Raw genomic sequence first — 25106 nt, 5'->3', positions numbered from 1 at the left:
TATACAGGTCATTTAATTGTAGTTTAACGATTGCTATAAAAGTAGTAAATTATTTGAGTCGCAAATTGATTTTAGACTTCGTAAAGATTGTAAAATGGCCCCGAAGAATCAGATTTCAAATAAATCGCATTTTAATCAAAATTCGATATTTTAATAGTATGTTATTAAATCTTTAATTGAAAAAAGACGAAATAAAAGTATTATATTATATATACATACGCACGTTATAGATAACGTTATAGGTACGTATATATGTATGTTTATTTCGTCTTTTTTCGTAGTTAAAATTAATTAATTGAGAATTGTGACCAATTAATTAGTAGAAGATAAGAGTGGGTGAAAATATAGAGATCAACGAGGGAAAAAAAGAAGGAAACAAACTTAAATAGATTATTCTAAAGCAATATGTCTTTGAAAGCTGGCAATACTTTCTTTTTATAAAAGCAACGATAGTACTTAGAGTCCGAAATTTCGATTTCTGTTTGATTTCGGTTTTGGCCGAAATTAAGAGAAAATTTCGATGAATAACCTTAACAAGTTGCAAGACGCCGGTGAACGTTCAAAAAACAACTGTTCAATTTTAATTATTGACTCGTTGATTATGTTTAATTGTAAGACAATTTGAATATAAACTTTGATGTGATCCCAATTATAACTGTGATTTGATTTCTTTAAAAGTTGAGGAATACAATATTATCATATTGTTATACTTAGGTATTTTAATAAAAACCCTTGTTTTTTAAAGAGAATACATGAATTTGTCAAATGATTTCTGAAAATCGTACAGGCTCTAATAAAATTAATCCAAAAATTGATTTCGACTCTGGCCGAAAAAAATGTGACTTCGTTAGCTTCTCTCTCTCTCTCTCTCTCTCTCTCTCTCTCTCTCTCTCTCTCTCTCAGTAAGACTTATCTATAAATTTTCGGTTTCGTTTTCGGTCGAAATTGAATGATAACCAAATATTCGTTTTCGGTTTCGGCCGGAAGTCAAAATGTGATTTCGGTCGAATTTTAATAGTGCTTTAACAATATACAGATTAAATAAATAAGCCTCAAATATCCTAGAGATACATTCTTATCAGTCAAATATTAACAAAAGTTTATGTGTACAGAATTTAGAAGCACTTAATTTTTTAACTGAAAAAAATTTTATTATTAAATGATATCAAATAATTAATGGAACAAGTAATAAATATTTAAATATTTTTGAACATTAAGCAGTAGAAATCCTTAACTTTGATTATTAAAGGTAAATACTTTTGAGATTTTTTGAGTGTTTTTTTTTTCATACGTGCTAAAAAATTTACGGATTATTGCTGTGTTGTGATTGCTAATGTCAATGTTTCTGAATCTTGCTGTTCACTTTATCGGGGCGAGGAGCGCACTGATGATACAATATCTATCAGTGCTATCTAGTAGCGCTCCTCGCCTCGATGAAGTGAACGGCAAGATTCACGAAACATTGGCATTAGCAACGACATAGCGATAATTTGTAAACTCTTTGATAATAATACCATTAAATTATTAAAGATTTTCTAATTTTTTTTCTTTATTGACAATAATAATATACTTATGTATATTACATGTAGCGTAAAATTAAAAGTTACAACAACAAATCATTTAGAGCATGTTAAACAATTTTTGTAATAAAATATTTAAACGTTCATTGAAAACAAATGTCCAAATATTTAAACGCCTAAAAATATTTACATGTTTATTATTTTTTCCATTAATTGTTTGATATTCTTAAACGATAAAATTCTTTCAATTTCAAAGATTAAGCATTTCTTAATGTCTCCTATGTCTGCATGTCCATATAAACTTTTTTAATGTTTCATCGATGAAAATACACAGAATATTTGACACTTATTTATTTATATTCTGTAGATTTTACGATATATTTTAATGATAGCAATGAACAATAAAATTATTGTAGAATAATAACAATGTGCTGATTGTTGATAATTTTTTAGTAATTCATGTTATTTCATGAGAAAATATTATAATACTATACATATATACGGAGAAAATTTTATATTTAAAATTACTATAATGTTGTAGAAGCTGCGGACTATTATGATAATTATAAATGCTATAGCTATTTTTTTAAAAACGATAATGCAATGTAATTTTTACACTTTTTCATAGTAAAAATTTTTTATTATTAGGTGTTGGAATTAATTCGTAGCGTTTTACAAGTGATGGGAAGTACTTTCATTAATGTATTTTTTAATGCTCATGTGAAATAAATAACATTCTTTCATTAAAAACGCTACGAATTAATTCCAACACCTAATATAATACAAAATCAAAACTTGTTGAATAAAAGTTAGTATTGTAAAGATAAATAAAAAAATATATATATCTAGCAAATTTGGCTTGCGTACCATAAAAACTGTTTTTATGTTAGAATATGGTTTAAGCATTGGCTTTTAACAAAAATTTTATTTATATGATAAAAATAATATTACCCTAGTATATAAAAGTTATGTCGGAATCATGCTGTGATGATCCATCGAAAATACAAGATATAGTAAAGTTTAATTTAAAATTGTATTAAAACTTAATATAAAATTTTCTCCGTATAGTACTGACTAATAATTCCGGTACTATATAATCTATATTATAAATAACGTGATTGTATTCATATTCGTGTTGTTCTTTTCGTTAAAAAATATCTAACGATAATTTATTTGACTACCATTACAGAATATAATTATTAATATGTATTTGTATCGTCGGACAATTGTATATATTACGAAAAAGGAAAACGATCTTCGCACACTCTTTCACGCGCTAACTAAAAAATATAATACACGAATAATGTTTCCAAGCTTTTTCACGTGATTCGTTCACGAATGATTCGATTTCTGATGCAAATTGCCTGACAGAAGCGGAAGACCATGTCAGCAGATAGACATAGTCAAGCACGCGTTACGGGTCTACACCGATATACTTGTATCGAATCATTTGTGAACGAATCCTCTTCTCCATTTATATTGAGTTCCGATGTAAAGTGGAAAAGAAAAAAATATATTCTCATCGTCTCCCTCGTCTTTTTAAGTTTTGTAACTGTAATATATTATATATATATATATATATATATATATATAATTGTTATGAGGAGAGGAAGAGATGTACGGTCTTGTTCACACAAATGATTTCGTTAACCGTTAGAAAGCGCTGTTTTTAATTAATTTAACTCGAGGTAGAGAGGTTTGAGTGCCTCTTTCTATATCAGTACCAGGGATGCCTTTAAACAACCTGCGGCGGTTCTCAGGGCTCTGTTCGACCGATCTCGAGCGACGGCAGTGGTAGACCAACCCTTTCGCGATCCACATAAACCAATTATTAAATTGTCGTCTCCGACAATCCACAGAATTATAAAGTAATATATGTTAAATCTTTTATTACAAAAATATTATATTTTTACATTCTTGCGTGTAATTGGTTGAAAACTGACGTAAATTTTTTCAGTCCCTCCTAATAAAAAATGAGATAGAACTTTTCTCTTATTATGATGGAAATTGAGAATTAAAATAAAAAAAATATAAGGATAAAGATAAGCTTATAATTAGAATAAAATCAAGGTCAATAAACAAGTAGTAATCATGTGGAGTTAATAATAAAACTATAATGAAATGACATATTAAATTTATTAGAGTCAATAATACCTACAATAATGAGATTTTCATTTGATTTATCTTTTTTTTTCCCTAATAAATTTGATACACATTAAATTTCATTACATATTACAATTGTTCATTTATCAATATTTTTTATTTTATTCTAGTTGTTTGAGAATTAAAACTTTAATTTCCATTTTATTCCTCGATAAAAACATTGTTTTAAATAGAATAATGCTTATAATCACAAATATATATATTCGTGCAGTACCAGTATCATAAGTATTAAACATATGCATATATATGTATAAATAATTAAACTTGGAATTGGCAAGATCAACAATAGAAATTATACGGTACTAAATCAATCGAGAGAAAATTTTTTGGATTTCTTATTAGCAATAGCGACATACCAAGATTTAAATACGATCGATGTATTCGAGAGAAAAAAAAAATTAAGACTGCAGCAGTTATTCAACCCTTAGCTTTAGATGTAAAGTTGTGAATAATAATAAATGTATGTATTGTCAAAGGAAAACACGATAAATAGTGTTGTCAACTAACATCTCGTGCGAATTGGTGCGAATCACGTCACAAAAATCAACACCGACTTCTCCTTTTCGCTCTCTTACTTGACTTGTCGCGACGAAAATTGACTTACAATTTTTAAGTTATCAGAGTTTCATACATTCTATACGTTTTGAATTTTCCAGAGATGAATTCCTTATTTCTAGTTGTAGCATCGAATCGATTTTCGATTGATCGCTCATTCGCAACAAATTATAATTACGATTATCGGTCGTAAAAAATTTCATTTACGTATATTCAATTCAATTTTGGCAAAAATATAGCAACAGATCCTTTATAATGGACAAATATGGGTCTCCAATTCGCGTTTTCGATTTAATATGCTTGAATACAATAAAACGTATGAATTATGTTAAAATTATGGATATTATTCAAAAAGGTGATTTAAAAAAGAAAAAAACATTCATGTAATTGTAAATTATAATCGCTTGTGAGATTACAAGATAATCCCATTATACTTTATAAATGTAAAATATAAATTATTGAAATAAAATGCAAAAGATTTATATGTATAATTCTGCATAACGTTCATATGATTTATGTATAAATTGTCATATAATTATAAATTGCATGAATATAAATGGTATATTTATTACAACTTGCATAAATTGTGAAAAAACCGATTTTCACAATAAAATTGTCAAAAATAGATTTTTTTATATGAAACTTTATACTTAATATTTGATTTATGTACATATTTTTACAATATCTTGAAGTGATAGTAAACATTAAATAAAATTTGGATTAATATAAATATTAAATATATTAAAACAATATTAACTTTACATATATTTAAACACACACACACACACACACACACACACACACACACACACACACACACACGTGTATAACAATTTAATAATATTGAGAATGACTATCTAATGATTACTGTATATTATCTTTAACTTAAAGTAAAACAAAATCGCGAGTTTCTTCAACAAATTTGCTTACGTATACTCGTTTTTTTACTTTTGTATGGAACTTTGCATAGTAGAAGTGTATCCTTAATTCAGCTTTTATGCGACTGTTGAGTTGCTGTTCCCATTTATTTTCCTTGGAGACCTGGTATTGCTAAGTATGCTCTTTGTTCCTTTGTCCAGTAGTTTAAAACTTTGCTCTGCTTTGACGCAATAATTATTCACGATCTAACCATTTGAAAAACTATCAACCTTTATATTAAATTATTATTTCCTAATTTTCTCGAGGTCTTCAACTAATATCCTAACTTAAAACTTATTTTGAATTTAATAAATTACTTATTATTGTAATTGCATTATTTAGTTTATTTGATTAAATGAATTAACAAAAATTGTATTTTAAAGCAAAAAGAATGTGGCAAATTAATTCGTGTTGAAATCTAATCATCAAAACTAGCCAACAAAAATCTTTTTATAAAAGATAAAACTTCTAAAATTGTTTATTTTTTATGTATTCGTTATTTTTATTATTTTTCTTTCATTTTAAAAATTATCATGTCTTTTTTCTTTTTCTCTTTCTTTCTTTGATATTATGTTATTCGTTCTTCTTTTTTTCTCTCATCTTCCTCTGCTTGTATTTTTCTTTTCCTACATTCTTTTTTCAATACTTTCTTTTTTCTTATCTTTTTTTTTATCTGTTTATTCTATTATTAATACACTTAAAAAAGATACTTATCCGTGTTATTATACATATAGGAACAACAAAATATATATGTATACTCATGTGTGAGAGAAACTATTGAAAATAAATGGAAAATAAATTTCATCTTGGAAATTTTTCGGGACTGTACAAAATATTGTTAGTACTTCTAATTGACATAGTTCTTATTACTGTGGAAAAGTAGAAGATTCTTTGCTTTAATCGGTCCAGAACAACTGTTTCATTATTTAACTATTTAGAACTTTCAACAGAAATTCTTTGCAAAATTGGCATGTTTAAAAAAAATGTTTAGAATATAATGTAATAAAAATATATTCGATTTAGTTGGGATTGACATATACTATATCAATTTGATAATTTACATTATTTTGCAATTGCATATTTGCAAAATTTTATTTTCCGAATACAAATATTATTGATAAACATCGAAGTAAAAATTGTAAAGTTAAGTATAATGTCAAAATAATGTTGTAAAAAAATTATATTTGAATTAAAGAATCACGATTATATAAATTGAAGTATTCCAATGAACAATGTTATAAATATAACTTAAACAGATAAATACGATAAATTCGACCTCGATACGACAATATATGACATATATTTAGTCCATTTCAGAATGGTTATTGGATATCGATGTCCAATCCAGCATTGTCAATTCAATATTATTAAAATCATAGCATACAAGCGCGCGCGCGACGAGTATATACAGCTTTATGGATTTCTTTCCTCTGTTCTTTGTTATATAGCTGAATCATTGAAACCTCCCCCTTTACGAGACATGACATATTATTCATTGTCAGTATCGGATCTTATCACGATAAACTTTATCTTTCGTATATAAAAAATTATTATTTGCTTTTGCCAAAAAGCAATTGTTCAATTACATTAATTTCATCGTGAAATTACATTTATTTCGCCTTGTCATTATCCAATTATCAATCTTCTTCTCTGTCTTCATTTTAATCTGTTTTTGTTAAAATGAAACGTCCTTAGTTTTGAAATAAAATAATATTAATTTGATTTTATTATGTTAATGTGGATAACATTTTTGTTAAAACTTTTCCCAACGTCTCTTATTTTAAAAGCTTACAAATTATTAGTTAATAATGATAGATATTTTCACATTAAATTGAAATTTTTTAAATAAAAAGAATTTACGTGTAAAAAAAATGTTTTGATAATATGTCGATAAAAAATATTGTACTATGCAAGCATATTTGTTGACATTCTGTATAAAATGAAACTTCAGCAAAATCGAAATTAGAAAAATTTTTTTTTCTTAACTTTCGATCTTTCGCTACATTTCTTATCTCGTTTATTCTAGTATCTTCTATGTCTTCTATGTATCGACATCACGTTTTTGTCGAATAAACTTGAAGAACCATGATAGGATGTGATCAAATGGTTCTATAGCGAGTTAAGTCGAATAGTGTCAGCTGTGTACTCACGCAAGATCACATATCGGGAATAGATCGGTCTAGATACAGCTTTCAAAGTTCATACTCAAGGAGAAAACAAACAACGCGTTTCTAAGCTAACACTTTAATTAAAATCGATATTTCCAGAGTTTTCACAGTTTTCTCTCTCTCTCTCTCTCTCTCTCTCTCTCTCTCTCTCTCTCCTCTCCCTCCATCTCGCCTCCTCTCTCGCTCTCTCCCCTTCCTCTTTATTATACCATCTCCCCAACTTACACATATATAGTATTCTATTCGACTTTTAGAAACTTCATTAAATGAAGAACAAATCGCATGATTAATCATTTTTATTGTTTCCGTTCTTAACAAAGTAATCTGACTTGATTTTGGAAATTATTCATTACAATTTAAAACAGTTTAAAAGGTGATATATTATACTATAATATCAAATTATTTTACGTCATTTAGGTATATACGTTGTAATTAAAATTATGTTTACGATTATATAAAACATTATAAAGTGAAAGAGTAATTCATCAGCTTTAAAATCTGTATTTACTCAACTTCAATTTTGCTAAAATATTAAAAAATCGCGCTCATGAGTGCAATAAAAGTCCACCGTTTAATTGTAAGAAATCAGTATCAAACGAAGAAGATTTGAATTGCTTTCATTTGATTGGTTGGAGGTAGAATCAAATTAAAACTTCGTATTGTTGTCTCATCAAGTCTTGATCGTCGCTATCAGCCTTAATTTTCTATTTTCAATTGCTGCATCTGACTCGAAAGAACAGAACGAAAGAAGAGAAGAATTTTTGTATTTTACAAGTGTCGTCACACTTTTCCTTTCTTCTTTTTTTTATGTTTTTTTCTCATTCTGTAGAGTTCTGTTTTCAGATGTCCATCATAGCTAAATAAGCGTTAAAAAAATATGTGAAAGTCGCAAAACGATCTACTTTAAAGTTAAAGGTTAATAATAAAAATGCGGAAACTTATTGATCGATATAAAAAAATGTATGTACCTATACAGCATAGAAGATTGAAGCAATATTGCTGCAATGTTATGATATTACTGATTGCAATGTAACATTGCAATGTACATTGCAGAGATATTACGGAAATGTAAATTAACAATACGCCTGCAAATTGTCAGTAATATGCTTGTAATATTCCAAAAACATTGTCAAACTGTAATTCTTTAATTGTTATTTCAATAATAATAATATAAAAGTATAATAATTTTTTACAATATTTATGTAGTACTTTTTACAATACTTATGTAGTAATTTTTTAGTTTTTAATAGCCGTTTTTATAATATAATAATTAATATAATCCATTTTTATATTCAAATAAAAAATTTATTAATCTATTATTTAACGGCCATTTCATTAGTTAAATTTTATATTTATTTTAAGTATGAAATCATAAGCTTGTATAACTTTGATTTTGGATACAATCAATGTATCATTATCGGATAAGACAACAATCAATTAAGCTGAAAATGATTTATCGAAATATTAATTATGTGATTGATGATGTATTTATGCCAGTGCTTCCAAATAAAAAACGAGAGTCAAGTGGAGGGGATGCGCACGCAGGAATAAACCAGCGTCCGAACTTTATCGATAAATTTTATACCGTCGTTTTTTAATTGATTTCAGTTGATTCGAAGTGGCTCCGAATTGAAAAGAATCATGTAATTAACTTAATCCATGATTAATTTATCAAGCGACTGTAATATGTTAATGTGAATAATATTTGTGGTTTGCTCGGGGCTTACACATACATGCTTTATCCTTGTGAAAAAATTTAACTTTCAGAATTAATACTACATTTATTGGAATATTTTATGGTTTTATCATAAAAAGTGGCTTTTGGAAAGCAATTACACGTATCACTAGAAATGCCATTGGTAAAAAAATTAAAGTTAGTGAGATATATGTATATATATATATATATATATATATATACAGAAAATAATTTTCATTTTAGAGTCTTCGTAAAAAATTTATCTAAATACATTACATTGCAATGTTGTTGGAACTTTTCATTGCAATATTATAAAAAGCAAACATCTAACATTGTTGGAATCATGCAGCAATGATTCAGCAATGTTTTGCAACCACCATGCAATTTATAATATTTCGGTGAAATAATTCTGCAATGTTTCTATAATCTTTCTGTGTTATATGGGTAATTTAATTTTTCATTACTTGCAAAAAATTGTCAAATCTTGCAAGTATGTTATAATCTATTTAAATAGAAAAAATTTTAATTAGAAGAACAAAAAAAATGCAATATATTTTTGAACAAGCAAGAATAGGGTAAAATCGACATCTATAAATATGATGATATGAAATAGCGGGGTTTCTGTTAATCTAACAAGCGCATGTGGTTAAATTGGTTCTATCATGAACTTTTTACTCTTAGAGTGAAACCCATTTAGTAGAAAATTCATTATTAGATCATGCGTGTAGTTATTGCAAGAAAAGATTTTGTGAAATTGAATGTTGTAAAATTTTATTGAGATTAGTTTTTAAATCTTATTTTATTATATAAAAATAATATTAGGTGTTGGAATTAATTCGTAGCGTTTTACAAGTGATGGGAAGTACTTTCATTAATGTATTTTTTAATGCTCATGTGAAATAAATAACATTCTTTCATTAAAAAACGCTACGAATTAATTCCAACACCTAATAATATTTGGTAATAAAGTCTACATGTGGTGGATAAAGTAAGATTATATTGATAAGAAAATACGTTAATTGTTTGTTAATTGTAAAGACTAGATTTACTAATTATAAACCTACAAGGCGTGCAAGTTGTAATATGAGATACTCACAGTATTTCTAATATAAGATCATCTAAACTAAATATTCTAAATAATTCAATATCCCAAAGTGTACTGTCAAACGTATGTTAAAAATGACGACTGTTATTGTTAAAATTCCTCAAACACACACACACACACACACACACACACACACACACACACATACATTGAAAACATATATAATTATTATGTATAATATTTAAATTGTTTGTTTTTACTTTTATGTAATATAAAAAAAGCATATATAAAAAATTTTACCTTATTTTTTCCTTAATTTCCTATTATAAGATACTTATGTAAGGGAATCCTTAATCTTATCCTTATTTCATATTAAAAATAAGCCTCTTTTTGAATGAGCAAAATCAGCACTTTTGATAGAGAATTTCACATATAACAAAGTATAGCTATTATCAATAGCTATATATCAATTGCTAACCTTTGCGACAAAACTTAAGTATATTTCGCATAAATTTAACATGAAAATAGAAGTTAAGGTTACAAATTAAATAAATTTTTAACAACAAACAAGTTTTTAAAAAAAGACATCCCAAAAAAAGATATAATAGGCGATTTTACCCTATTCTTGTTTTTCTAGATTAACTAAATCGTGCATTGTGAAAAGGGAATATTGTACTATACCTTCATTATTCAAGTCATGTTTATACATTTACCGATTAACAATACTTTTTGAGCTTCAAAATCATTCATTAAATTAATTTTTGCCAATAGGAACTTGTTTTAATCGAATTTGGACTTGAATTGAGACTCTCGTAAACTCTCTCTCTCTCCCTCTCTCTCTCTCTCTCTCTCTCTCTCTCTCTCTCTCTCTCTCTCTCTCTCTCTCTGTCTGTCTGTCTCTCTTTCTCTGCAGTATCAGCTAACTTACTGAACTTGGATTAAATTGACAGAGTTGAACTGCATTGTAACAAAATCATAATCTATTAACTAAGCGGAAGTTACTGTATTATATCATCAGTATTTTTGAAAATTTTAATAAAACTTCATCTGCAAAATTAAATCGTGTAACACTGTTCAATTACATATAAATTTAATTATATATAAATTAGTTTAATTATATAAATCAACATTTGAAAAAAATTAATCGGTTTTGACATAATTACAATGGATCCTATTTAAACAATCAGCTCTTATTCTTAATATGTTTCGAATTGCAATAAAAATGGAATTCGTTTCGTATAAACATGAGATTTCGACAATGCAGCATAATTTAAATAAATTCCTATAATTTTATTTTTATCGGACAATGAGAACAATTAGTATCAAATATATCATATATACAAGAAACATTTTTCTCAGAATTTGGTGATTTTTCAGTGATTTTCTTTCTGATGCGGATATATTAATTAGGCTTTTCTTAGATATTATTTTAAAAGAAAGTTCGAGATACATAGATACTTGGATATATTGCTAGACGGATAGATAGATACGTATGGATAAATGAAAGTATTGAAAAAGTGATTTCATCTGTTCTAATGTGAATTATAACTAACTTTGTAAAGGGATGTGTACTTACGAGTATTATCGTAAGGTATTCCGTTAAGCTCGTCGAAGCAGGGGATAGTAGCCAAGGTACCGGAAATCGTTCGGGGCCAGCACAGTATGGTGTCCCAGCTCACTTCGCATTCTTGCTGTTCCTGCTTCTGGTTTTCATGTTCTTGTTTACGTTCGAGACACTTGTATTGTTCAGCATTGAAAGACTCGTTCAGTTCATTAATATAGTTCAAAGCATTCAACACGTAATTGTCGCCGACCAGCGGCTTTGAGCCGTTTGTGGGAAACCAGGCCATGTCCGATCACTGCGTTGACCTCTCGTAGCGTTATTCTTCCTATTGAGTCTCTCGATTCGAGAAAACAAATGTATCTAGAAAACAGAAAAAAGAAAAATTTCCTCTAAAATTCTGTAATGTAATACCTTAAAGTTTACTTGAGTTTAAAAGTAAAATTTAGATGCATAATAAAAAGATGACAACTGGCAAAATATTTTTTCAAAAGTTATCTATTCCTATAGAGCTCATGCTTTATAGGAATTGATACTCAGCTGACACTAGTCATTCTCATGAAAAATTCAAACATTTTTATTTCCAATGTCAAATAGATGTATCAATTCTAGAATAATAAAAGAATTTTCACATATCACAGAATATTCACATATCAACGTAATGTTCAGAATAATGTACATATAAACATTTATTAATTGTATGTATCGCGAAAATCACTCACCCACGAGCAGTATACATCTCTGTCGACGGAGATGCATTAACTCGTAAGTAAGAATCATCTGGGAAAGAATATAAAGAGTGCAGCAATTCGCTTGTGAAGTGAGCTCCCAAAGTTGAATGTTTTTGACAATACAATTTTGTTTAAAAATTTATTCAAGGATCACCGGATCTGGAATTTCTGGGAAAATTATAATCTTGCAGAATATATATAAAACTTTCTTCGAATATGTAACGATGTATGGAATCTTTAATTTATTTGAATGTAATTGCTTTTACTTTCTGTAAACATTTTGGAATATTCCGGAATACCTGTAGAATGTTATTTTAGGATTTTGTAAATATTTCATTATTTTAGGAACATTTTGTAAATGTTTCAAAAGTATTTCTTATAGCGTTAACTAGGGAGATACTGTTTTATTATTTGTCATGGATCTTCGGAACCTGACATAGATACATACATATGTGCATGTTGACTTGTACAAAAAAGCTTCCGCATGAAATGCGTCTCGAATGTCATCCGATAATTCTTGTGCAATGTCAATCAAAAATATGTATGTCATGTATATAATTCTATATCTTAAATCTATTTGTCTCACACCTTTCTCTCTCTCTCTCTCTCTCTCTCTCTCTCTCTCTCTCTCTCTCTCTCATCTTAATAGACTATCAATATAAGGCAATCTAAGTTTTTATCGCCCAAATAATTTGATACAAAATATGAATATTAAATTTTTGCCAGTATAATATAAGTATAAACATATTAATTTCATTCTTTAATTTTCAAATTTCGCTAAAATCAATTTCATTTCTAATTTATTAATAGGAAAAGATTTCGTTTGCATACATCTCATTTGCTTGCAAGCACTTTTGCGCACAAACATAAAGTTAAGAAATAAAAATATATTTACAGATCGATTGTCTACAAGCACTGTTCTCTGTTTTAAAAATATAAATCTTATTTATGCGCAAAAGTGCATGTAGGCAATTGAGCTGTAAGTTGGAAATGAGTTATAAGCAAATAATGTAGGCAATCGATTTGTAGACAAAAGGAGCCCTCTTTACTACAATAGTAATAAATTTGAAGGAGATTATGAAGAAATAAAATACATTTCTATTGAATAAATTTACTGGAAATTCGTTGAACAATAAACTAATTAAGTGAAACAAGTGCACCTAATTCTAAACTAAGATACGATTATTGTTTAATTAAGGAGATACTTTTAATTAGGAGGATTACATAGCTCATTAACGTTTCGATATTGTATTATCCTAACTTATCGTCGCGTCGCGTCGATAATTTTGTGATTCTACATTGATTGATTGATATAAATAAATTGATTTATTGGTATAAATACATTAAATACAAGGAATTTTTATCCGCTCACATGTGTTTAATCTTTGAAAGATAAACCGAGAGCAAAAGTATTTTCTTCTTCCCGACATGTTATCACAATTATCTCCATCGCATCGACCATGAAGAGTAAAATTCTTCCGCGAGGAATACACTCCTTGAGAAAGAGATGGTTGCGATATGAGATTCCTGGGACAAATTTTATGAAAATTTTTCAAAATATCTAACAATTTTAAAAATAATTGAAAATAACGACGGAAGCCGTCATATATTTTCTATTTTCATTCATTTAAAGATTATTGAATTGAAGATTATTGTGTTGGGTAGAATATCGCGACTTGACTTCCTCAGCAATTTCTCAATACGCTTTGAAGTACGAGATCCATACTTGGATCGACTGTCAGACGGTTACGATCATCCATCACGAAGCTCTTGGTCCACGAAGATGCCACTTCGAAACTATTAGACGAAGCTCTTGGATACTTGAAATCGATAATATCGATAGTTATAATAGTTTCCCAGGGACGCAAATCGTTGTGATGGAAGCTGCGACAATTCGCATTCTCCCATTATTTGGAAAATACCTCTCACTTGTAGGTTCTTGAACATTCTAATTTTGCAAGAGGACAAAGGTAACACCTACAACGATCGAATATTCCGAGCTGGTTATTCTCGATCTCGATACGCGCGATTGTCGCTTAATACTATTGCCTTTAATACTTGTTATGAATCATCATAATTAGTTGTAAACGTTCACAACGAAATACAATGAAAACACGCAATAATATAATTATGATTTATAATATAACTTATTGTTTGTTTGTCCAAAGTAGTAGAATTTATTCAGTTCTTTTTTTTTACATATGATGACATTGTAAGTATTACACTGTTCACAATCCACTGATGGTTTGCACGAACTGTAATTTCATGAGATGTGTCTTTACACATAGGGACAAACCGATAGAATCAGCGAATTAATATATTGTAAAAAATTTACAAACGAGTTTTAATTTACGAAAGAGCTTTCAGTAAGATCTCGAAAGAATTTTATTTATAAGTATTGACGAATCAATATGTGAAACCAAGTTTCACTCGTCACCAAGTTTACAGTTTTATTTGTTTACCCTTTCTTTATTATCTTTGTTCTTTAATCTTTTCCTGTCATATTATAGAATTACGTAGGAAATATGACAGCCATGTTTAGAAACATACACACAAACATACACATATGCGTTCACTTAAACTGTACATATTTGTAATATTAAATATCTTTCTCGATAAAATCGAATCGATCGCTCTAACTAAATATGTATTTCCATTTTTCCTTTGCTTTTTCGAAAAATATTTAAAAAATATATAAGAAAAAAAAAATAAAAAAGAAAAACATAAAAACAAAAAGAAAAGTTAAACGTTGACAATAATAGCGACATAATATTTATTAAATCATAAATTTGTATTTTGACTCTATTTGCTTTTTCTTTCTTCACTTTAATACCTTCTTAAAGTACGTCGCTTTTACAGAGAAATTACAAAAAATCGATCGTTTTTTTAATTTCTGAATGTAAATTATATAAATTTATCTGTGCAAATGTAGTTTGAAGTACATATTTGCTTTCGAAGAAACTATTTGCAATAAATCTTAAAAAAAAAGTCATTTTTAAATAATGTTCGCGATACAACAAAACGATGCAACCTACTCTGTCGTGCCTCTCTTGCTTTCATAATCTTCGCGAAGGACGCGTTACTTATTGTTAGTACTCTGAGAATGGGTTTCGGATCATTAATTTAAAAGAGCGATTATTTATCACGGTATACTCAACTGAGAGATTTATCGGCAATTTAACCATTTCGATATTGTTAACCCTCAAGCTGGTAAATGCGCATGAGAGGCAAATTCTCTCATTACCCAGTCAAGAGCAAAGAGAAACAGATTATAGCGCAAACACGAGAGTATTGTGAATCATTTACAAAGATGATCGCTTCTGATATCATTATATTACACTAAATATGTCAGACCAATGATTGCTAAAAAATTAATCTTTTATAATTAGCGTTTCAAAGAGATAATTAATCGACGTAGTTGTATTACGCGTATTATGATATGAACGCAGTATAATGTTGCTATACTACGGCATAGATTTTATTGTGTAAATTATACTTTATGCTACAGAATCTCACCGGCTATTTTTTGCTAGGATAAATATTACGTTATATTTTTTACCACACCCGCACAATACGCCATGTATTTTATATTGTACATTTAAGCATAATTCTTTCCTGGAAGCGAATGTTTTTAATATTGTATCGTCGTCCATCTGTCAACTAAAACGATAACAACTACCAGTCGCTAATATTTCACACGTGTTCCGGAACGAACAACCACTACTGATCACCTTTGTTGCTTGCAGTTGCTTAGAGCGTCAACACCAACAGCACCGCGACGCGTTGAGAAGTCGGTTTTGCAGTGACTGCGTCCGCGCAGTATAATAGTCAGATTAGTTGGCACAATTATAATTTTTATAATACACTAATCTTGCGTTGTATTCACTTATTTTTCTTCAATTTATATTTTTAAATAGGTCTTTATTTTTAATCGCTTGAAAAGCCGAAAGTTGTAGGATCTTTGATAGTTTTTTAAAGATCGACTTGATGAAATTCAAAGAACTAGACAGCGTCTAGTTTAAATAGATGCACATTTAGTGAGGGATATGTTTTCTATATGTTGTGTAGTCTAATTCAGTTCAAAATACTATTTATAAATATTAAATCTGACATAATTATATCATTTAATATTTTTATAGTTTTACAAATCCTTATTATAGATATATTACAATGTTAATGATGAATGAGATAAATTAGAGGGATATACATACATGTAAAGTATGCGATGTATAAGAATCTTGTAGAAGACTGAATTTCGTGAGTATATAATTTCTTTTTAATATTTTTTGCAAAGTATTAATATACATAAAATATAATTGTACCAATTCCAGCAAAGAATGTTACTTGCGCGGTCGTTCTTGTTCTGATATGGATTTTCTAGGCCCGCGCAGCCCTAGAGCCGATGATGACGACTGGGCTACTACAGGCTACAGGATCGAGTACAGGACAAGGAATGAGTATATATGGATGAGCATGCGCCATTCTGTTCGCCGCGGATTCTCTCCATCGCATCGTATACCTTCGCGCGGAGGATTCCAATGAGAAATGATTATGGAATCGACATCGAATCGACGTCGGATCGATGTTGATTTGATCATTTTAATATCACTTCTCATTGGGATACGCATCATATGCGCGGCATGATCATTAACAATGGGGGTTGCCAGGGTTGTAGTATTGCTATTACAGAATCGTCACCTGCCTTATCGGGAGGCGCGCAGTAGATAAAAAAGATTTCTATTTAAAAGTGTCCCGTCAAAATCCCGTCTGCAATTTTATCGGAAATTCGCAACTTAATTGTTTATACTTTTTATACGTAGAATCTGCTCCTTCCTAATAATATCAGAATAATCAATAATAGAGAACAAAATAGTTATAACAGAATAACAAAATAGTTTACAAAGTATAAAGGTATTAAAAAAAAAATAAATATGAAAAGAATAACAAAATAGTTTACAAAGTATAAAGATATAAAAAAAAAATAAAATAAATATGAAAAGAAAGCATTGAGAAAAAAGAAAAACGTAAAAGAATTGCTATCTTTTGATAAGAATTTAGAATCATTATTATTCAATCGCAACATAATAATTTCTATTCAAATAGAAAACTCCAAACTCAAATGTTACATATTAATTTATATGTCTCGAGAAATACAGTATTCGATGAAATTTTGATAGAAAAATATATCCTTAAAATATATCTATAGATAGGCTCATTTTTTTATGAATGATATATATATATATATATATATATATATATATATACGTATATGTATATATACCACAGCCATAATCTGTGGTCTAAAAACCGTTTTAGAATGCTCGCACACACAATGCTAGAGATTCGGATGAATTTGACTCTCGGGGCTGAGGTATAAATATTCTTCGTAATAAATAAATTTATTTACAGATTTTCAGCATATTAAGAATTCTTTAATAAATGCTTGAGCATCAAAATTTAATTGTGATATTATTTCAGTAATTTAGCTCCTGCATTTTTAAGTCTGATAAAATTTCAGCGCGCAGTTCGAAATGACAAATATGGTATATACATGTGTGTACGTACATATACAATACCTATAAATTTATACTGAATTAGTTATGACTGTTTCTTATTGGTTGTATTTTGATTTAATAAGATTCTTACTGTTTATATAAATATATATATATATATATATATATATATATTTAATATATCTACACATTACACTTCTTCTTCTTCTTTTTACGTTAGGCTTCTGATCTGTGTTACACCTCTCTCATATGTTTGATGCGTTGATTATTCAATTGCCACGAGCATACAATTTTAATGCCGGTTCCGAACGATGGATTTTTCGAGAGGTGATTCCGTGGGCAAGGATATTCTCGGGAAGTTGCCAGCCTTTTCCGAGAGGAGACACGAGCGTAAATATTTTGGTTCCTACTAGGATCGAACCCGGGACCTTTGGCATGATAAATCAGTGCGCTATTTGCCATGTCAAGCTCGTGTTCTCTTATATTATATGTATTTTTTAAATAAAATTCATATTTTCCTCAAGATTTTTTCATACATTTTTTCCTTTTAAATAACAACATTTTAATCAAAATATATTTATTTATTTGCATATTGAAATATCCAATTTTGTCGATAAAAGTGAAAAATGTCTCTCATAACTAATGTATACGAAGATTTAATAAATATTCTGTTAATAAAACAAAATGAAACACATTAACAATACAATAACAAAATGAGACAGAAAATTATTCAGGACAAAAAATATTTATTTTGACTGTTCAAATTTATTTGAAATATTTGGTTAAAAAAATGAAAATTATTTCTCTATTAATGTTGTATGTGTAAAATATAATACAATAATCGAGATAGGATGATTAAAAATAGATTTGCACATTTTGTGATATATCTCCTTCAAGATGAAAATTAAAACAATAGTTTAATAGAATATTTCACTAGATATCTTAAAATTTTCAAACTGGAATAAAATATTTTATGTAATTGTGTTTTACTGTAATTTTATTTAATTATACTAAAAACTGCATGTGTTTCTCTCTCTCTCTCTCTCTCTCTCTCTCTCTCTCTCTCTCTCTCTCTTTCTCTCTTCCTCCCGTTTTATTAACTTAAAATCACTTTGTTTTATCTACTTTTGTCTCTGAATATTCAACGCATGTAACAATGAGTTATTTGGTGGGGCTTTCATACAAATACAGTCTACAGATGATTCTTAAACTCAAAGTAATTCCACCGAATTAATAATGCAAAAACGAAAGTCAGCAACTAACTATAGTCAACGATTATTTGGATATTGTTTTGTTGTGTTTGTTTTAAATTAAAACGTCAAAGATTCGATCGAGAATATCAAACTAAAATATTTAAAAAAATATCTTCGCACTTAGAATTTAACAGAAGGAGAAAAAGATAAGATAATTTGAAAATTTTTATCATTTTCTTTCAATTCGTAAAATTGGTTTCAATTAAGAAATAGAGCATCTGCGTCATCTACATCCTGTATAAGAAATTTTTACAAAAAACAAAAAATCGACAATACTAATAATTAAGATGACATTTGATATGATACGTACATATGTTTATATACATTTGAAATTATGAGAATTTGTTACATAACATTCATGAAACATAACATTCGTTGTGTATACTTTCGTCAGTCACTTGCATAAAAATTTTGCCGAACAGAACTGTCAATCCTTTGTCAGATTCGTGTACAATTGTCGATATCTGTCCATTGACTTGATCGAGCCCACGGCATAATAGTCTAAAATATTCATCTCCTGCGAAATGTCATGCATATACATAAATGCGAACGAAATAACGTTTTGACTTATGCCTGGCTTATTCGGTCGCACAATTTCGAAAATTATATGCATCTATTAAAATACTGCTATGTATATTATAAGAATGTATTAAGAATATATATATTAAATAATAGGGAAAAAAGTTTTTATGCAACAATACTGCAACTCTTATGGTTGAAAAGTGAAAAATTTTTTATCTATAAAATAATATTAAAATACAATCATACGTAATTATCATGCTGATTAAAATAAAAACTATAGCAGGTATTCATTGTCAATTCTTATTTCAAAACCGTCTGTAACATTTTAAGGTGCTAATGTGGCCCTCTGATTGGTTCGTGACAGAACTTAAGACTGTCTTGAATATAAGAATTGACTATAAATACTGGCCTATATTTTATAAACTAATTATAATGAATTAGGAAAGAGAACATTGTGTACCTATACACACGTGTGTGTGTGTGTATGTGTGTGCGTGTAATATATATATTATAAAGAATAAAAGAGAAAAGATAAAAGAGAAAAGATAAATGAGAAAATGGCAGATCCTTGAGAAGGCACTGATAAAATTGCAGATGATTGATCGACCTTTAATTTACATATTTCACTAAAATATTATATTCTTTCCTTTAATTGCGAAGAATTGAAGATAGTGAGCACCTAGAGAGACTTGAAAAAGTTTTCTCCTTTCAACTCTCTAATGCATAGCTAATCCCGTGAGAAATGATAATCAATTTAACGTCGAAACAATGCCGAATCGACGTCGAAATCATTAATTCGACGTCAAATCGTGGTTGAAATTATTAATTCGACGTCGAATCGACATTGATTTGATGAGTCATTTCTCGCTGAGAATAGGCAATCAATTATCATTTTTAATATTAATGAAAAGTAATGAAAGAGTAAGTAAGTATAAGTTTTAATAATAATAAATTTCACGATTTGTTAGGACTGTATAACGCGGTGAATACACAATAACTAAGAAATAATGCCTATACCGGTTGAAGCTGGATCTTGAGTGCTATAAATAATTTAATGTGAATTTATATACCACATTTGTAATTTCTTAAATTGCGCGCCGAATTGATTTTAAGTTTTAATAACTATATCTTATGCATAGATGAGATGAATCAGTTAATGTAAATATATAAACGAAACTGATATAGTGTATTTGCATATTGCAAATTGCATAATTTTTTTGAATAGTTTTTGAATAGCAGTTACCTGTGTCTTCTTTGAAGATTGATTCATTTCATTACTGCATGTGCATGAAAGTATTACAATATGTACAATTATTAAAAAACAAATAGTTTACAAGATATTTTATACTTTATTCTTGCATTTGACACCAAATATAAAATATCACATAAATTATTTTAATTTTTTGGTATCTTTGCTTTAAGAGCTTCATATGCATAATAATTATATGATGAATCATTTTAGGTAAAACAAATTATACTATTCTATTTAAAAAAATGACAATGTCACATCTCCATATGACTCCATGATCACGAAGAATCGATTTTCTTGAAAATTGATTTTACTATTATTTATTTTTCTTTAGATCATACAACTTTTGCTTGAAACATTATTTTGTAAAAGACTTAGAAAACAATTCTAACAAGAATATTAAAGTGACCCACCCTTTGTATTTTTAATTAAATTAAGAAGAAAGAAGGATGTGCAGATAGTATACTAAAGTTAGAAAAATGTTTAATAAATATAAGTTGAAAAATTGATCTTGTTAGATAAACTAGATTTTTCATTTTTTTTATTTGTGTTACAATCTCGATTGTTGATGACTTTCAAAAACCTTGTTAAATTAAGCCTGCATTGTTTCTAAAGTAAATTTTTTCCTTACCTTTCGAAAGTTTTTCGATGCGCTCTCTGTATTTGATTCACTGAATAGGCTAAAAGCACATTTTATCGCTAGATTTAGCCGCGATGATTTATGAAAGAAAAAATTCACACATTTCGCTAATTACGATATCATGGAAAATGGTTGAAAATTGATAAAAAAGAAGTTGCTCCATTCGCGACATGGCACATGCAACGCAGACTGTGAAGAACTGCAAATTTCAAACGGAAAATTGGCTTGGTCGATTGGTCAGCAATTGGTCGATTGATGCGCGCTTTAACACTCAATCAACCAATCAGGTCTCCCTATCTCCGCATGTTATGCCCGTTACATATACATATATGTGTCAAGTATCGCAAATAGATATAATCTTTTCCGTTCTATCGAATCTATTGTATTATTTCTTAATTCCTTTTCCTTCAACACAATATTTGCCTTTTTTATAAATATCGATTAATCATTCATTTTCCATTCCATTCTTTTCTTTTCTCTCATCACGTTTGAAATTTTGGCTAAAGATTATTCTTTAAAAGTTATTTCTATTAAATAAGTGCAGTTGAAAAAGAAAAGTATATAATATATTTGTAATAGCTTCTTGAAAAATATCATATGAAAATATATGAAAATATATACTATAATAAATATATAAAATATATACGTTACGTTTATATTATATTGCAATAGATTTCCTCTAATATTTTCGTACGCAATATTTTTCAGGAATAACCTGAGAGAGACTGTGCATAACAAGTTAAGCAAAATTCATAGAGAGAATAATTACCAATCAATAATCAAATTTCAGCCATTTCATATATATGTATTGTGTATATAATAATAATACACACGTATATAATATATTAATTAAATGAGGTCATTGAAAATTGAATAATCATAAAATAATTAATTTTATTAAATAATATCAGAATATAAATTGAAATAAAAGATGAGATAAACCTTTTGTCAAGATTTCATTTTTTGATAAAACTTTCACAAATTTAATAACAAATTTAATAAACTTTTTCCTATCTTTCTAACAATATAAGTAGAATAATTGAGCATAACTCAAACTGTGTGAGCATACTGTGAAAAAGCAAGAACACAATAAGGATATCTGAAAGTGTATAGTGTGTTTATTCATCAATAAATAAAACGCGATCTGGACAAGAATTGAAATCGTTAGTGATTTTTGTATGTATAATGCAAAAAGTTTAAATAAGATTAAATTTTGACTTAATTTATGTGGTATGAGAATAAATTTCGCGTCTCTTTTTTCACAAAGATGAAAATACAATTAAATGTAAGGATCAAAACTCACTACAAAATTTATTCTTCTAATGACAAAGTATAATGTTATCGATATATCATACCGGTTTTACGATTCTCCTGCTAAGAAGTCACTAATTTAATACGCACGTTTTATCTTGTAACGCACAACTCGTTATAGTACTATGTGCTGTTTACGAGCGACATATTTTATCACGGTCGCCGCGTCAGAGTTATCTCTGCAGTTAAATATTAACTATACTAATAAAGCACTGTCTTATATGTGTAAGTCTAATATATGTTTCTCTCATCGGAGAGTGCTCCTTTTAAGGCCAACTTATTGTAATAATCTTTCTGTTTGTATAGATTCACTATAATTATATATTTATAAGCATAATTTTTCACAAAGATATAAGAAATATATTTCATAACGATAAGGACCTTTATTATCGTACAAGCTCTCGCGCTCGCGCGATCGTGATGTATGTGGTGTATCTTTATCATTTTTAAGTTTAAAAAGCGAAGTCGAGTTACATCACTTTATACCTCATTGCACAAGTCTATTGCGCAAGTGATTTATACTTTTACGATATCGTAGCGTTCCAAAATTCAATAAAAAAAAATATTTTAATTTATAGCGTTTTCAGCCGTAGCGGATTTGAATCGACCTGGATTGGATTAATGATGTTACTTGTTCTACTATGGCTACAGTCCACTTGCTACAAATGTTTCGAAGCATTTTTTGATTTGTCAATTAGTAAAATTCTTTCTTTAATTGGTCAATCTAAAGTTTTGAAGCATTCGTAGAGTCAAGTGGATCGCATAGATATCAGAGAAGCAACAAGTGAGGAAATGATCTGATTGGCTGACTAAATTACGTTTAGCGCCATTTTTTACACGGTCATGATGTAAAAATACAAAGTGTAATGTTCTTGCGAATGCGCAGGAGTATGCATTTAGACCTTGAATTTAATTGGTTGTCCTAGTATGTTACTATTATTATATGCAGGAAAATGCATTTGGACTCAAAATTGTTGTTTCCAGTATGCTATTGCCATTACGCTCAACGTTTTTACCTTGACTTATTACATCATGGTTACAGTATAACCATACCCATAGAAAAAAATATTGTTCGTTTTGTCTCTCGAGAGCTGCTTAGGGTCACTCTGAATGAATCCAGCATAGAGATCCTTTAATCTGGCCATAAGGATTTCGTCAAATTTCTTCAAGCGAGAAAGGAGTCTCACTTTTCCGGAAGAGTATTATGTAATTCTACAAAAATTAAGTAAATTTGCTTTTATTGTGTAAATATATCTTCTTTTATATTAAAAATTATGTAAATAGCAATTACTTTGAATATTTTCTGTAATTATTCAAATTTTAATAATATTGCGTAATATAAAAATTTTTTCGCGTATTGCTGTTAAATGTAATGGGTCATCTTAAAAGTATCCGCGGTTTTTTGTCACTAGATGTGTGTTGATGGTCATATATCTAGTGACAAAGTACCAAAGATACTTTTTAGATGACCCAATATAATAATATAGTGCGAAATGTATTGTCATATCGTTTGTGTAACTACACATACACATTGTAATTGTATTACGGGCTGCCGCAGACAAAATTTTTGTAATAGTAATCTAAGACGTGAATTTAAGCCGTGAACTTAAGCCGATGAGCCAATCAGAATATTGCTATAGATCTACGTACTCTAACGGAAATAGAAATAGCAATAAAACTTATCCATAAGGCGAGTTTTAATCAGTTAAAATTCATTTTATTGCAAGGTTAAGTTTACTTTTATTTCCATTTCCGTTAGATTACGTAATCTAAAACAGTAAAGTCCTAGTTGGCTCATTGGCTTAAGTTTACACCTTACGCATACTGTTACAGAATTTTGTGTGAGACAGCCCTGAGGGGAGCCATTCCATGTACAGGGAATCGAACGACGGAACGGATTTCTTACTAGAAAATTTAAGATCAATCCGTAAGAAATTTTTCTCGTTTTACTCCTCCTATGTAACTGGAACGGAATAAAAATGGAACGGAATGTAACCTCGAGTTGCAAGTTAATTTGTTTGATTTAATTGATATTTTGTAATTTCAATGCGACTAAAACAGTAATATACATAATTTGTGCAATTATCTTACCTATAACATTACTTTTAATACTCAAAAATACTGAATTATAAGAGTGAGATATACTTTGTTACCAAAATTCCATTTCCTTAAGGTGCCATTACATGCAAGCGTCGAGCATTTGCACAGAAGATTATTGCGCAGAGGTTTGAATCTCCGGATTCCTGCACAATAATCTTCTG

The 25106-nt window shown here is 28.6% G+C and overlaps 1 protein-coding gene across 9 annotated transcripts in view; it reads right to left on the bottom strand.

The window, feature by feature from the left end:
• The window catches only part of Dh44-R1 (Diuretic hormone 44 receptor 1), a 49183-nt gene extending 25750 nt beyond the window's left edge, over nt 1–23433 (bottom strand). Inside the window, exons 1-3 of one of the 9 annotated variants that reach the window (XM_087410894.1) lie at nt 22890–23433; nt 21526–21574; nt 11642–11989 (exon numbers count right to left, since the gene is read on the bottom strand). In XM_087410894.1, the coding sequence (XP_087267020.1) occupies nt 11642–11915 (274 nt within the window). In that variant the 5' untranslated portion in view covers nt 11916–11989; nt 21526–21574; nt 22890–23433. The other 8 variants (XM_087410892.1, XM_087410893.1, XM_087410896.1 and 5 more) reach the window with 8 other exon arrangements.
• Nucleotides 23434–25106: the final 1673 nt, after the last annotated feature.

This window comes from Acromyrmex echinatior, chromosome 11 (assembly GCF_024713525.1).
Source record: "Acromyrmex echinatior isolate Ae372 chromosome 11, ASM2471352v2, whole genome shotgun sequence".
NCBI classification, from domain to species: domain Eukaryota; kingdom Metazoa; phylum Arthropoda; class Insecta; order Hymenoptera; family Formicidae; genus Acromyrmex; species Acromyrmex echinatior.
This window is presented reverse-complemented; position numbering and strand designations above follow the sequence as displayed.